The 16836-nt window shown below is 43.8% G+C and overlaps 1 protein-coding gene across 1 annotated transcript in view; it reads left to right on the forward strand.

The window, feature by feature from the left end:
• The window catches only part of VWA3B (von Willebrand factor A domain containing 3B), a 236023-nt gene that overhangs the window by 88771 nt on the left and 130416 nt on the right, over nucleotides 1–16836 (forward strand). The window contains 1 exon segment of the mRNA XM_005575037.5: nucleotides 11880–12076. Coding sequence (XP_005575094.3) covers nucleotides 11880–12076 — 197 coding nt within the window.

Below are 16836 nucleotides of genomic sequence, written 5' to 3' on the forward strand. Positions count from 1 at the left end.
GGGGGATGACACATTTTGTTTGAACCTGTTGAGACTGAAGCATCCTTGAGAGCCTGGTAGAGAAACAGAGGAGGCAATTGACTATGTAGGTGGAGAATTCAGATACACTATTGGGGTGAAGTGAACATTCTTGGTATAAAGATAAATAAAGGTGTATCAAGCAGGAACCCCATGTTTCTGAATCTTTAACTCCAAGTTCTTTGGACTCTGATATCCACAGAGGTGAAATATCATCTGAGTTTTCTGTTCTGCACCAATGCTAGATGTTTAATAAGTGTACTAGATGAAGACTATTTTGCCAACAGGATGACTTGCAATTTGAGAGCAGAACAAGCTAATTTACAGAGTACTTGTACATGTTTATCTTCTCAAGGGTGTCTTCCCTTTTTGCTCAAAGAAGGCTGCAGAAGAGATCTGGGGCAGGGCGCAGCTGGTTTCTTATGCAACCAGAAGCAAATGGCACACTTGTCAAAGTGTTCACACTTCAGGCAAGGCAAAGGATAAAATAATATTTCTTCCTAGAACTCACATTTTCTTCAGAATGCCTTTATGTCTGTAAAGCTCTCCGTATAGTCAAGTGAACTTTGACAAGGTTGATTAATAAGCAACAAGTGAGAATGCTAGAAAGGACCAAGACTGTGTTTACTCAAATAATGCATTTTCCAGTGGGCACTGAGCTTTGTATTTTCCAGACCAAAAGCACATGTGGCAAAACATTTGCAGAAAAATACCATGTGATTCTCCCATGATTCAAGATTAATTTCTCAAAATTTTCTCCTCAAATTTGGGAGAATTGGTTGGTTAGAATTTTGTAGATGCTATGCATTTAACTTGGGAAAAATATTGGAATGCGATACAGGTATGGTGAAATGTCAACATTAAAAATCATGTTGTTAAAAAATGACTGTAGAGGACTGGGCGCCAGTGGATTACACCTGTAATCCCAGAACTTTGGGAGGCCAAGGTGGGCAGATCACGAGGTCAAGAGATCGAGACCATTCTGGCCAACATTGTGAAACCCTGTCTCTACTAAAAATACAAAAATTAGCTGGGCGTGGTGGCGGGCGCCTGTAGTCCCAGCTACTTGAGAGGCTGAGGCAGGAGAATCGCTTGAACCCAGGAGGTGGAGCTTGCAGTGAGCTGAGATTGTGCCACTGCACTCCAGCCTGGGCAACAGAGCGAGACTCAGTCTCAAAAGAAAAAAAAAAGACTGTGGAAAAGTACAACAAACCTATTGAGTAATTATATTTAGTGTATTTGGGCCCCTAATTATGGAAACACAAAATACCTGGCCAAAAAATGGCAGAGTTAAGGACCTTCAAAACTTCTCCTTCATAGAAGGCACAAGGACCTTATCAGAATCAACTTTTTTCATAACTCTAGGAATTAACCCAAGGTGTGCAGCAATCTGAGGAGTGTTTTAAAAAAAAAAAAAAAAATTAAATCTCAGTAAGAACAGTGAGTTGGTGGCATTTTAGCTAGTCCTATTCACATTCTCCAGCTCCAGCTTCTCACTAACCTCGAAAACCAACAGTTTGTGATCACAGTGGAAACCGCAGGCTCACAGCCACTGGAGGGGGCAGGATGGGGTTGGAGTTCCTTCAAAGCTTCATTTCCAGAATAATTCTCATTATTTGACCTGTCCACAGGCTCTCTGGAAGACCCCACTTACAAAGCTTTCTTTATTTGACTTCACTCAGTTCTTCCTCCGTGGGAAAAGCCTTTTCTCTGGGGACAGTTGTCAAAAACAATGAGAAGTGATTGATTAACTTTGTGGCTGACTGAGGTTGTAGATAACCGTCAGGATGAACAAGAGGTAAACCAAAACACTTAAGATGAAAAACTGGGGAATGGGATGTCCATTGGTCTTTCCAAAGCTCTGGGGTATTACTGGGAATCTATCATGCATAGCCCAGGCAGACACATGCACAGGGCTGTGGGCATGCCCAGGCTATGCATATGTTCAAAAAAAGACTCAGGAGGGTCCTCAGCTCTCATCTTGGGCTGAGCTTGAGGTTGTGCGCAAGCAAGAAGTAAAGGCTGAGGGAGAGTTGTTCACTGCTGCAGCGTGGAAAGTGTGGCCTGATACACACACAGCTCCTCAGCAAGGAATAGTCCAAAAGATGTAAGGAAATCTCTGTTCAATTATTAGCTGACCACTGAGTTAACTGAGCAGAGACTCCAGTGGCTACAAATGACAAAGAATGCAGATTTTACAGAATTCAGGAGTCATAAACCAACAGAATCACAACAAACTCTGGGCAGGTGGGAGAATCTGATTTCCAGAGTTGCTGAGTCTTATTATTTAAAATGTCCAGTAGTCAACAACAGCAACAAAAACGAGGCATGCAAAGAAACAAAGTATGGACCATACAAAGGAAAAACGGCAATCCATGGGAACTGTCCATGAGGAAACTGTCCATGTCCAGGAGGAGGCCCAGGCATTGACCTTACTAGATAAAGATATTAAATAAGTGATTTTAAATATGTCAAAGAACTAAAGGAAACTATGTCTAAAGAACATAGGGAGTATAAGAACAATGTCTTACCAAATAGAGATATCCATAATGAGAGAATTTTTTTTTTTAAGAAGCAAGTAGAAATTCTGGAGTTGAAAAAAGTTCTGGAGTACAAAGTATTGAAACGAGGAACTGACTAGAGGGGTTCAACACCAGATTTGAGCAAGCAGGAGAACAAACCAATGAACTTTTAGATAGCTCAACTGAGGTTACCCAGCCTGAAGAACAAAAGGATTAAGAATGAAAAAAACCTAACAGAGTCTTAGAGACCAATGGCATACCATAAAGTCCAGCTACTCAGGAGGCTGAGGCAGGAGAATCACTTGAACCCAGGAGGCAGAGGTTACAGTAAGCTGAGATCGTGCCACTGCACTCCAGGGTGGGTGACAGAGTGAGACTCTGTCTCAAAAAAAAAAAAAAAAAGGGAAAATTAATATAAACAAAAAACAAGAGAATTTACTTTCAGCAAACCTGCCCTAAAGAAATACTAAAGGAAATCCTTCAGGATAAAATGAAAGACTGTTGGAGAATAACTTGAATCCACAGGAAGAAATAAAGGGCACCAATAGAGATACCTACGTGGGTAAACAGAAATTATAGTATAAAAATATTTTTGTGTGTGTAACTGTTTTTTCTCCTATCTGATTCAAAAGACAACTTTATAAAGCAAAAATTTTAATCTGTTCTGATAGACACACATGTATAAAGGTGTACTTTATATGAGAATAACAACACAATGGACGGAGGAGGCAGTAGAGTTATATAGATTTAATGTTTTATATATTATTGAAATTAAGTTGATTAATCTGAGTGATAAGATTTTGATTAAAATCTCCATGGCAGCCACTAAGAAATAGTAAAAGAAATTCCAAATAACTTAAACTTGAATACTAGAAAATATTCGCTTAACACAAAATAAGGTAGTAATAGAGGAATAGAAGAATGAAAAAGATATGACATGTAGAAAACAAATAACAAAATGGCAGACATTAATGTTACCACATCATTTATTATATGAAGTGTAAATGGATTAGCTGGGCACAGTGGCACACACCTGTAGTCCCAGCTACTTGAGAGGCTGAGGTTGGAGGATTGCTTGAGGCCAGGAGTTTGAGGCTGAAGTGCACTATGATTGCACCTATAAATAGCTACTGCACTCCAGTCTGGACAAGATAATGAGTGCATAACTGTCTCAAAAAAAAAAAAAAAAAAAAAAAGCAAAAAGTCAATGGATTAAACACTTTAATTGAATGGCAAATGAGTGAAAACAAAACAAAACAAAACACACACACACAAAAATCCCCATGATCCAACTATATGCTCTCTACAAGAGACACATTTTAGATTGAATGACAAAAATAGGATGAATGTAAAGAATGGAAAAAGACATACCATACAAATAAGTAACAAAAAGAAAGCTGAATAGTTATACTAATTTCAGACAAAAGAGTCTTTAAGACAGAAATTCTTATTAGAGACAAAGGACATTTGGTAATGATAAAAGTGTCAGTTATTTACCAGGAAGATGTAACAATTATAAATACATAACCATGTGCACGTAACAACAGTTTACCAAAATATAAGAAGGAAAAACTGACAGAAAAACTGACAGGTCTTCTATAGTTTGATGATAGTAGATGAAGATTTCATTATCCCACTTTCAATATGGGATGAAACAATTGGGCAGAAGATTGACTAGGAAATAAAAGACTAAACAACACTTCAAACCAACTAAATTTAATAGACATCTATAGAAGATTATATGAAACAGCAGTAGAATACATATTCTTAAGTGTACATTCTCTAGAATAGGCCATATGTTAGGCCACAAAACAAGTTGCAGTAAGTTTAAAAGGATTGTAATCATACAAAGTTTCTTTCTGACTACAGTGGATGAAATTAAAATAAATAAGAGTAGGACATTTTGAATATTGACAAATATGTGAATACTAACAACATACTTCTAAATAACCAGAGGGTGAAATATATCAAACAGGAAATTTAAAGATACTTTGAAGTGAATGAAAACAAAAAGTTTGACATTCCAAAACCTATGGGATGCAACTAAAGCAGTGCTTAGCTGAAAACACTTACCTCAAAAAAGAAGAAAGATCTCAAATCAGTTATCCAAACCTCTGCCTTAAGAAATTAGAAGAGTAAACTAAAGTGAAACAAACAGAAGGAAAGAAATAATTAAAAAATTAGAGAAGCTATAAATAAAATGAAAAATAGAAAAACAATAAAATTAAAACATTAAATGTTGGTTGCTTTAGAAGATCAACAAAGCTGACAAATCCTTACCTAGACAAACCAAGAAAGGGGAGAGAGAGAGAGAGAGAGAGACACCCATATTACTAAAATCAGGAATGGGAAAGAAGGGGTATGAGTACCAGCCTTTTGGAAATAAAAGTGATTATAAGAGACTACTATGAACACTATGAACAATTTATGTTGATGAATAAGATAACCTAAATGAAATGGACAAATTCCTAGAAAGACACAAACTACCAAAACTGACTCAAGAAGAAATGGAAATTCTGCATAGATCTGTCATAAGCAACTGAGTTAGTAATTTTTTTAAAAAGTCTGCACAAAGAGAAGCCAGGACCAGATGTCTTCACTGGTGACTTCTTTCAAGTGTTTAAAGAATAATTAACACCAATCCTTTATATTTTTAATTTGGCAGATAACATTGTATCTATTTATCATGTATAACATGATGTTTTGAAGTATACATAGATTGTGAAATTTTGTTAAATCTAGCTAATTAAAAATTAGATTACCTCACATAGTAAACATTTTTGTGGTGAGAGCACTTAATAGTTCTCTTTGGGTTTTTCAAGAATATAATTTCAAGAATATAATTTATCGCCATTAACTATAGCCACCTTGCTGTCGAATTTTATGATATGTGAATTATACCTCAAAAAGTTTTTGAAAGAACATATGAAATAAATATGCTGACTAAAGATTTTTTTTTTAAAACCTCAGCAACAGTGATGCAAGATCAAAAAGGTGACAAGTATTTTAATTTTCTAAAGGAAGCAGATTCAGCTTTCCATCTTGGTTTCATTCCAGCATTCACACTCTGTTTTAGGGTTCTCATCCTCTCCACTTAACATGTGAATTTCAGGTCACTCAGTCTAAATTTCCCTAACTCCATCAATCCTTTCTCACTTCCTAATCTCAATTGTTCCATGTTGTACCAAACATCTTGAATCAGTCTGTGTTTATCTTGCGATGCCACAGCTATTTTTAAAGAAGTAACAGCCTAAGGTACAGTCTGATGCCTACCTCACCGATCCTCAACTACTTTCAATTTGTTTTAAATGCTAGTTAGATGTAGACACAGTAAGATGTGGCTTTTATAATTCTTCTCTTGCAGTCTGTAGTCCCTTTAGTGGTTTCTTCTCAGTCTTCATGCAGGCTTGTCGCTAAATTAACGGCTCCTTATTTCTCTGTAGCCAGCTGCAGGTGCTGTAGTTTAAAAATTCTTCCTGCAGCTGCATCATTCACACCTTACGTCTAAAATAATTCTTTTTAAGATTCCTTCTTTCAGAATCATAAGGCAGAAGAGAAAGTGAGGGAAATGTTGAACCATGTCTTTAGGGGGCATTAGCTCCTCTTCCGTGTTCTTTCTGTTATTGGTGTTTGATGTTCTTTGTTTTTATGTCTGCTTCTTTTTTGCCTCCTTGTTTTTTTATTTCTTTTCTCTCTCTCCCACCTCTACCTCCTGAGGATTATAGGAATTGAGAACACTATGGGTTGGAATCATTTTTCCAGTTGGGCACACCATGGAGCCCTTCTTTATAACAGAGGTTTTATTTGACCCTCAGTTCTTGTGTGTAGCCCGTGGGGGTGCTCCAGAGAACATTTACCTGATCTCCACAGTGAATCAGTTTGGTAGAATGTTGGAGGGTTACCATCCTCCATCTCCTTCATCCCCTCCTCCCCATTTCTTGGCTCCCCTGCAGTGCCAGGCAGATATGCTTGGTATCTGTAGTCCCTTTAGTGGTTTCTTCTCTAAAGGGACTTTAGCAAGTCTACCACTTGCATGGTACTTTAGCAAGTGTAGGTTAACAGCAGGTTTAGTTAACAACTGCAGCAAAGGGCTTGATTGCTCAGAGATGAGCTGCTCTCTCACACCACACTGTCGCCACCTGGCTCCTGGATCTCAGACTGGGATGGGCTTCATCTTACTTTCAGAGAACTCACAGCCCTTGCAGCTGCTCCGTGCTTAACCGGCTCACAGGGCTGAAACCTCACTCATCTCACCAGCAGGCGGGACCAGATTTCTTTTCCTGACAGTTGCTACCTTTCTCCCTCCTTTCCCAGCTGTCCTCAATTCTGGTTTCCTTACTTTTCTCCTCTCCCTTCCTTCCTTCCCTTTTTCTGTCCTCCCTCCCCTCCGTCCCTCCCTTCTATCTTTCCCTTCTTTCCTGCCTCCCTCCCTCCCTCCTTCCCTCATCCTCGCCACTTCACATGTGAATTTCAGGTCACTCAGTCTAAATTTCCCTAACTCCATCAATCCTGTCTCACTTCCTAATCTCAATTGTTCCATGTTGTACCAAACATCTCCCTTCCTCCCTCCCTCCCTCCCTCCCTCCCTCCCTTCCTTCCTTCCTTCCTTCCTTCCTTCCTTCCTTCTTCCCCTCCCTGCCTTCTTTCTCTTCCTCCCTTCTTTCCTTCTGCCTTCCTTTTCAGCTAATTCACAGCATTCTTTTCCTGTGCCACTCCCCATGTGGCGGCCAAGAGTTTGTTCATTGTCTCATGGCACCTGTGATCACAGGGGTTATGGCCCGTTAAATACAAGCCCTCAAAAACGTTCTATGCGGAACGACTCTGGGGCTGAACAGCTTTGGGAATCATGCTTGTGGTAAGCCCCACTGCCCATTCCCCTAAGAAAGTCTTAGAGAAGTCCTGTGATCAAGAACCCCTTGAAACCTTTTCAAGCTCCCCAAACTTTTTGTTTAAGGAACCCTCTTCCTGAGTAGAAGCCACTGACATGCAGTGGAAGCAGTTTCTGTGGGACCCACTCTTGGAAACGTCAGACTTGATCTAGAGTTCTGGTTTATTCATTTGCTGACAGCCCTCCTGAAAGGCATGTGGGGCTAGCATGGCAGGAATGAGGTGCCAGGCAGTAACATTTAGTGGAGGATGATGGGAGACGGGAGTTATGGTGGTGAGAAATCCTGATGGCTGTGAGCCCCTCTGGAGCTGAACCTGGAGGGCGGTTGGATGAGGGACAGTGAGAGGAGGGGGCTAGGAAAACTGCGCCCAATTTATCTTTGTGTGTGTGGCCCTGGCTATAGCAGGGATGGTTTTCAAAAGCATTTTCCCAGTAGGTCTTTTTCACTGAAAAATGTTCTGAGATTGACAAGTAGGATGGGGAGGACAGGGCTGGTTAATCCTGTGGCATAGATGTGCTCCCTTCTCATAACAGAAAGAACATCTTCAGCAATCTGTCCTGTGGAATAGGAAAGCCATGTAATCAGGATTAGCTGTGAGCTCGTACCTCTAGAATAAATGAATTCTCTCTCGGTGAGAATTCATGTAACATTTGTAATTAAGATGACTGCTGGGGAATGGGAAGGACCCCTTAGTAAGTGACGCTAATGAATGGATGACGCCCTTCCCTGCCGCTCCCAGGAAAATGAGACTCAGCCACTAATTGGTGTAATTAGCACTGGAAGTTAAAAGATTTCCTTCTTTCTTTCTTTCTTTCTTTCTTTCTTTCTTTCTTTCTTTCTTTCTTTCTTTCTTTCTTTCTTTCTTTCTTTCTTTCTTTCTTTCTTTCTCTTTCTTTCTTTTCTTTTCTTTTCTTTCTTTCTTTCTTTCTTTTTTCTTTTTTCTTTTTTTCCTCCTTTCTTTAGCTTTAGAGTGCCTGGGCTCTTTGGTTTCGATTGCTTGGTCACCCTTCTTTCCTCTGTGAAAGTTCAGGTTGCTCTGGCGGCTTGCCTGAACCCCCTTTTCAGATGGTAATTGGGAGCCTGAATCCTGCCCTCAGGACTGCACCGTCTGGTCCACGGTGAAGTTGGAGTCAGAAGTTAGTCTCTGCCTCTTTCAAAACCCTTGCTAGGATTGGTTCGAATGTGTTTGTAGGAAGTTCTATGGTAAGCTTGAATTTATACTGGACAGAGGGCTCTTATCTTTTTTTAAAAGAAGGCTGCCCAAAACAGAGCAGAAGGATATAATAAGGCGTGTGTTTTTATGGAAATAATTGAAGATTTAATTTCCTACTACACCTATGGATCAGGAAAAAAAGGGAGAGGAGAAAAGGAAAGGTCTTCCTAAGCAAAAACACAGTGAATGGGAATATAATTAATAAAAACTGAGGAAAATGTCGCCCCAAGGGTTTCTCCGAGGAGGCTGATCTCCCTGACAGAAACGGCGGCGTCCTCTTTTTGCTGCCTCTGTGTGATGGGGGAATGTGCAGGCGAACCCCAGGGACTCGAAGCTCTGAGAAGCCTCTGGCTTGAGCTCCCGGAGAAGGGTGAAAAGATGCTTCATGATTCATGGAGAAGCCAGTTCCCGGTGTCGGGGATGCTGCTCTGAGGGGCTTCTGATGCCAGGTTGGTTTCAAGTCCAAAATCCAAAACAAGCTTCTTTGAGAAGTTCCCCACTCGTAGGTTTCAGAGTGAATTCTTTCAATGGCGTTCTATTAAAATTCAAGGACATGGGTCTCATAAAGCATTCATGTGTCCTTTACATATTATACAGAAGGAATTGGCTCTAACACGATTTATGTCTTCCAATCTTACTCTAATTATATATCCCATTAAATATAGTAATGGGAAAGTCTGGGCCATATTTTTGTTTCCCTAACAGTGAGTGCTACTTTTTAATTACTAGGACTTCACTTGCGTCTGTGTCTGATGGAAGCATCAGCTGATGGGGTTGCCAAGTCTTAACTGAGAAGTCCTTTCCACCTTAAGCCAGTGGCAAAGCTTTGGCTGCACAATACAGTTGCCTGGGGAGCTTCAAAAAATCCCAGTGTCCAGGCCGCGCTCCCAAACCAGTTAAAACTGAATCTACTGGATGGGACTCAGGCATCAGTATTTCCTTTAAAGCTCCTCAGGGGATGCCACTGTGAAAGGCTGAGAGCCATTAATGGAAGCGGAGTTAAACAAAACTCTGTAGCGCTGGTGGACCTCCTACGTGATAGCACTGTTAGAAAAAAACATTGCCCTGCCCAGAACCCCTTCCGCGTCTTCCTAGGGCTCCCACGGTCCCAGTGGGGCCAAAGTCTCAGGGTCCTCTGCCTTCCAGTGGTGTGCAGGTGTTTAACAACCCACTCCCGGGAATGAAAAAAACCCCGATGTGTGGCGTGTGTGACTTCCAGATTCCGTAAATACTCCCACCGAGGTCTGTTTCAGCCTACCAAGGGGCCATCGCCGAGCATGGAGTTGGGAGACGTGCGCAGCCAGCTCCAGACACCAGTGCCTCCTTCCAGCTTCACAGTTCCTCACCCCTCCTTTGTGTCCACCCCAGAGTAACTCATTCTCCCTTAGGTGCTGTTCCAAGTTTTGAGTAATCTAGAAAAATAGTTTTCTGCTTGTGTGATATGCTGGCTTGTCCTGCTCAGGTAACATGACACGTCTTCCCAGTTAGACTGTGGATTACCCCTGGAAAACACCACGGGAATGTGCCTGAGGCTGGAGATGTTTAGGCAGTTGGCATTCTGGGTTATACTTTACCCTGTGGAGCTAAGGTGAGTTGTCCTAGATAGGGCACATGAGGTCTCTGAGCCTGCAGGGTGGAATGCCAGGCTGTGAGTCAGGACACACTCACCAAGGTGACAAGGGAGTTTCATGGGAGGCAGCCTGCTAGCCTTTGTGGGTTGATCACCTCCACCTCATCACTTCTGTTTCCACCACATTACAAAGCACATTCACATGCCTTGTCTTTCCTTCCTTCCTTCCTTCTCTTTCTTTCTATTCTTTCTTCTCTCTCTCCTTCCTCCCTCCCTCTCTTTCTTTCTTTTCTTTTTTATTTTCTTTTCCTTTTCTTTTCTTTCTTTCTTTCTGTTTTTCTTTCATTTCTTTCTTTTCTTTCTTTCTCTTTCTCTCTCCTTCCTTCTTTTCTTCCTTTCTTTCTTCTTTTTCTTTCTTTCTTCTCTCTCTCTCCTTCCTCTCTCCCTCCCTTTCTTTCCTTCTCTTTCTTTCTCTCTTTCTTTTTCTATCTCTCCCTTTCATTCATTCTTTTTTCTCTTTCTCTCTTTCCTTCCTTCCTCCCTCCCTCCCTCCCACCCACCCTCTCTCTTTCTTTCTCTCTTTCTTTCTTTCTTCCTTTCTTTCTTTCTTTCTTCCTTTCTTTCCTTCCCTTCCTCCCTTCCTTCCTTCCTCCCTCCCTCCCTCCCTCCCTCCCTCCCTCCCTCCCTCCCTCTCTCTCTCTCTCTCTCTCTTTCTTTCTTTCTTTCTTTCTTTCTTTCTTTCTTTCTTTCTTTCTTTCTTTCTTTCTTTCTTTCTTTCTTTCTTTCTTTCTTTCTTTCTTTCTTTCTGTCTCTCTCTCTCTCTCTTTCTCTTTCTTTCTCTCTTTCTATCTTTTTTGATGGAATCTTTCTCTGTTACCCAGGCTGGAGTGCAGTGGTACAATCTCGGCTTACCACAACCTCTGCCTCCCGGGTTGAAGCAATTCTCCTGCCTCAGCCTCCCAAGTAGCTGGGATTACAGACGCGTGCCACCACACCCGGCTAATTTTTGTATTTTTAGTAGAGATGCGGTTTCGCCTTGTTGGCCAGGCTGGTTTCAAACTCCTGACCTCAGGTGATCCACCTGCCTTGGCCTCCCAAAGTGCTGGGATTACAGGTGTGAGCTACCACGCCTAGCTTCATATAACTTTTCTCACTGGATTGCTGCAGTTTACCTAGGAAGACCAAGCAAATACTATCTTCCAGCTGCAGGTGAAGAATCCTGCCTGAGCTAAGAGAGGTCAGGTGGAGTGACTCCCCCAAGTTTGAGCAACTTGCCCAAGCTCGTAGGTGATGGAGCCAGGACTTGAAGCCAGAGCTTCTGACTCCATCCTCACACATACATGGCTCCTGACACACAGCCTTGGTCTACTGGTCACCTCCACCCAAGTGTGCGGCCAGTCAACTTAGGGAGAGGAGGAAGTGAAATAAAAAATAACCCTGCTTTGCAGTCTTTTGAATTATTAGGTTGTTGCAAAAGTAATTGCGGTTTTTGTCATCAAAAGCCTAATAATTCTTTGCCAGTCCTGCTTTGGAAAGCTGTTTTCTGAAATGAAACATGGGTTTTGTGGTCCAATAAAGAACACGTTCCACGTTGGTCAATATTAAGGTGGGGATGTAAGATGAATGGCTCATGCCGGACGAATGGCTGACGAGCTGTGATTCTACAGAGTCAGAAACAACCTCTGTTGAGATTGCATCGGACCCAGAAGACACCTGGGACTCGAAGACGTGGCTGCAGAAATACGGCTTGAAGGCCCAGAAGCTATCCTTGTACGACGTCCTTGCCGACTGCTCTTTCCGTCACGCTGATGGAGTCGTGGATATAAAAGCCAAACCGGAGGATGAGTCCGTGCAGACCAGTGCGGTAGGTGAAGTGCGCTCCAGGGAGGGGCTGTGGCCTCCCCTCAAGCCCTGGGTGGGTGAGGCCTCCCTCAGGTCAGAAGGCGGGGAAGGGGCAGCAGGGAGAGAAACCAGCTGGAGTTTCTGTGAGGAAGGGGAGTCCTCTGTTTCCCTCCTCACCCTTCTCCAAAGGGCAGCTCTGGGAGTGGAGATCAAGGCTGGGAATGAGTTCTAGACATCAGTGAGTTGTAGGATAAGCCAGGGGCTGGGCTTGGAGAAATCAGGCATTATGAGTCTCAGAATTATTCAACATTATGCAAATAGAGAAGCCCTTTGTTCCCCCGTATTGAATGGAAAAGAGAAATTGCTGGTGAGTGCAGCAGGAGTGTCTGTGGTCCTCTTGTGTTTTCCCTCATTTTTCCAGTGACTGTCAGCCAGCATACAGTGCAATCCCAGCAAATATGGAATCAGATTCTCCAAAGGGCTATAGCCATGAAAAACTTTGAAAGCTGCAGTTCCATTGTGGGTTTTGTAGGAATACAGCTTCTCCTAGCGCCCGACTCCAGCTCCCAGTGAAGGACAGTGCTGGACAGCAGTGCTGCCTAAACTCCAGCATCATGTGTATGAGTCCGTAGGTCCGAAATGGGGCTCAAGAATTTGCATCCATAACAATCCCCAGGAGATTTTAGCGCTGCTGGTCCAGGGGCCACACCTTGAAAAGCAGAGAGGTGTAGAACAGGAGCCAGAAGATGAGGTATCAAAGGTTTAGGAGCGTGGAAAGACTAAGAAGTGTCCCAATAGGAAACAGAAATGAGGATAAAATGAACATGGCAGATTTGCAAAACCAAAGGAAGGCTCTTTCAGGAGGTGGCAAGGTCCCAGGTACACGCTGTGAAGTGAACCTAAAATGCAAGCCCAGGGCGGACAGGCAGGTGACCGGCGGGTGACCGCAGCCCAGAGGAGACACCTGGGAAAGAAAATCAAGGCCCCCCTCAAATACAGTGTCACCTCATGTATTCTCGAAGGCTCTGATTCAATGTCAAGGTCATTACTGAGATGCTGGAACTCCAGTGGAGGTGGAACTCCAGTCCTGTTGCCACTTGTTATTAGGCTGACCAGCCACTGAGCCCCACATGCCCTTCATGGAAAGGGCACTGTCCTTCAGGGCTGTAGGAGCCACACCACGTTGTGTTCTTCCCCTTCGCTGCTGTGCATTTATGACAAACTGCACGGAGGAAAATATAAAAACTGAATTAGAAAAATGCGGAGTTGACGCAGCTTGTTTCCTGGCTTACCCTAGGATGCAGGGTAATTGCCACGGTGCAGGGAAAATCTCATTTGTGGGTTTCCTCCCCCAGCACAGTTTTCTGGTTCTGTAGACATTATTCAGTGATGTTCAGCAAATCATACATAACTAAATTTTCATTTTAAAAATAGGCCAGGCGCGGTGGCTTATGTCTAGAATCCCAGCACTTTGGGAGGCCAAGGCGGGCAGATCACGTGAGGTCAGGAGTTTGTGACCAGCCTGGCCAACATGGTGAAACCCCGTCTCTACTAAAAATACAAAAATTAGCCAGGCATGGTGGCGCGTGCCTGTAATCCCAGCTACTTGGGAGGCTGAGGCAAGAGAATCGCTTGAACCCAGGAGTCAAAGGTTGCAGTGAGCCGAGATTGCGCCATTGCACTCCAGCCTGGTCGGCAGAGGGAGACTTTGTCTCAAAATAAAATAAAATAAATACGTTAGACCCTGGTTATTTCAAAATATTAATCCCCATCAATTTGAACATAGCTTACGGCAAACTGATGACAATGCAGTATATTCAAGCTAGCTCTAATACTGATCACCTCCTAACTCTTGTCAATTTTAAATGAAATTTTACAGGACCACTTTGAATAATTTGGCTTACAAGAGGGAATTTTACCTCATTTTTTTGTGCTAGTCAAGTATATTATGGTAAAGATTGAGAATTGTCAATCTACCTGTTTATTATTATTATTATTATTATTTTTACAAATACTGATGAGAAAGGAACAGTTTTATTTTTAGTCTTTGGGACTACATACTGCAACTGGATTCACACCTAAAATTGTGATGTGTGTAAAGTAGGCAGAAAATAAGGCTGTGAAATAGGTAAATTATTTAGGGTTCCCCCGACTCCCACTGGGCAAGTTTTATTTAACAATAAAAACTGGTTTATAGTAACAGACCCAGGAAAACTCATTAACACAGGCATGGATGGCTGAAAGGCCTTGTTATGTAGCAATTCAAAGACATGAACAATTGGGAGGAGGAGACAAGCAAGCATTTCTAATAAGGGAATTTCAGGCCAAGCCTGAGAACTTGATATTTCGGGCATCCCTGAAACCACACTGCATGCTTGGTTGCTTGAGCTTGTGCACAAAACCAGGCCTGATGTTCAAAGACCCATTCTTGTCTTTTCGTCTATTTTTCAAACAAATATTTATGGAGCCCCTGCTACGTACCAGTCCATGTGACGTGGCGGAAGGCACACTGGATATGGAAGGAGAAGTTCTAGGTATCAGTGCTGCTTCTACTAGTTAGTGACGATGAGACGTTGAACAAATCATGTGACTTCTTTGAGCGTCATGCTTCCTATTCGTGAAATGGGTAAAGTGCACATTTACAAATGCATGTCTGAGCACAGTGCCTGGCACATAGGAGATGCCCCATAGGTGTTGCCTTTCCTTGTTTCTGCACTACAAACACTGCGAATCAGAACTGAGCATTTATGGAGTGCTTTTGTGCTTCATATAGAAGGTAAACATTTGTGCTCTCATTTTACACAGGAGAGAACAGTCGCGGGAGCCGCGAGAGGTTAGGTAACTCGCTTGAGATTGATCTTGTGGCCGACGGAGGCAGGGTTTGAACTCGGGTCCCCCGGGCTTTCACACCGCGCTTTTCCCGTTCTGCCACGCTGTGCCTGACACAGAACCTGCCTCTCTGTGGTGTGTGGTCTGGCGGTTTTCCACTGGGCTGCGCGTGAGGCACGCGCAGGAAATGCCCCGTGATGGGGACGTGGTGAGCACGAGAGACAGGACACCTTTTCCTTTCCGTCCTTGCAGGGCAGCAGAGGTGTGGTGCCACCCCCGCCTGCCTTGGGAGCATAGGACGGACCTCATCATGTCCTCCAACCTCTTTCTGCCTTTTCTGGCTGATCTCCATGCAGTTAACTGTACTGGCAGAAACTGGAGGAAAACAGCCACAGTGCAATGCCTGGTTTCACTGTAAATTCCTGCCCGCTAATGTCAGTGGATATTTTGTGCTGCCCAGCAGTTGACTCAGTCCACTTGTTCTCACCAGTCACCACTGGACTCAGGAATTCTCATTGCCATGGGGCTCTGAACGTCCCTTTTCTGACCCCACTCCACCCCTCTCTGACTCCTAAAATCCCTCCACCACACCCTCTGGGCACATCATCAGCAAACCTCTGATGGCCTCCAGGCCTCTGAAACTTTCCCACTGGATGCTTATCAGGGCTTCTCCCTGAGAGGCCTTCCCTGCAGCCCTCTGGAGTGGGAGCTGGTTTCTCTCCCGTTCCCTTTGGACCTGTGGCCCCGGGGTGGCTGGTGGCCTCCTTGCTCCTCTTCACACTGTATCACTGAAATCATCTCTTGTAGCTGTCACTTACTGAGCTCACCCTCGTCAGCCCTCAAGATTACCGGGCTTCTGTCTTGCTTTCATTGGCTCCAACACCTGCTTTAGTTCATAGTGACTTCAGTCCTGTATGGAGGACCTTTCCAATACCCCAGCCTCTCATTTCTTTGACATTCTCTTCCCCGATGACTTCCTCCCCAACTCCATCTCTACCACTCCTGCCTTAGGCATGCCCTTGGCCTTGTCATTATAAATAACTGTGTAATAATAACCCACATCCTCAGTTCCAAATGACCCCCTGTCTGACCAGTCATCTGTAGGTTGTTTATTCTCTTGCGCTATTCCAACCCATCTGTCTATTCCCACCCGTCTGTCTAGTCCCACCCATCTGTCTAGTCCCATCCATCTGTCTATTCCCACCCATCTGTCTAGTCCCACCCATCTGTCTATTCCCACCCATCTGTCTATTCCCACCCGTCTGTCTAGTCCCACCCATCTGTCTAGTCCCACCCGTCTGTCTAGTCCCACCCATCTGTCTAGTCCCACCCGTCTGTCTAGTCCCACCCATCTGTCTATTCCCACCCATCTGTCTATTCCCACCCATCTGTCTATTCCCACCCATCTGTCTATTCCCACCCATCTATCTAGTCCCACCCATCTGTCTATTCCCACCCATCTGTCTATTCCCACCCGTCTGTCTATTCCCACCCGTCTGTCTATTCCCACCCGTCTGTCTATTCCCACCCGTCTGTCTAGTCCCACCCGTCTGTCTAGTCCCACCCGTCTGTCTAGTCCCACCCGTCTGTCTAGTCCCACCCGTCTGTCTAGTCCCACCCGTCTGTCTGTTCCCACCCGTCTGTCTGTTCCCACCCGTCTGTCTGTTCCCACCCGTCTGTCTAGTCCCACCCATCTGTCTAGTCCCACCCATCTGTCTAGTCCCACCCATCTGTCTAGTCTCACCCATCTGTCTAGTCCCACCCATCTGTCTGTTCCCACCCATCTGTCTGTTTCCACCCATCTGTCTGTTCCCACCCATCTGTCTGTTCCCACCCATCTGTCTAGTCCCACCCATCTGTCTGTTTCCACCCATCTGTCTAGTCCCACCCATCTGTCTAGTCCCACGTCCCACCCATCTGTCTAGTCCCACCCATCTGTCTATTCCCACCCAT

Source organism: Macaca fascicularis, chromosome 13 (assembly GCF_037993035.2).
Source record: "Macaca fascicularis isolate 582-1 chromosome 13, T2T-MFA8v1.1".
In the NCBI taxonomy this organism is placed as follows: domain Eukaryota; kingdom Metazoa; phylum Chordata; class Mammalia; order Primates; family Cercopithecidae; genus Macaca; species Macaca fascicularis.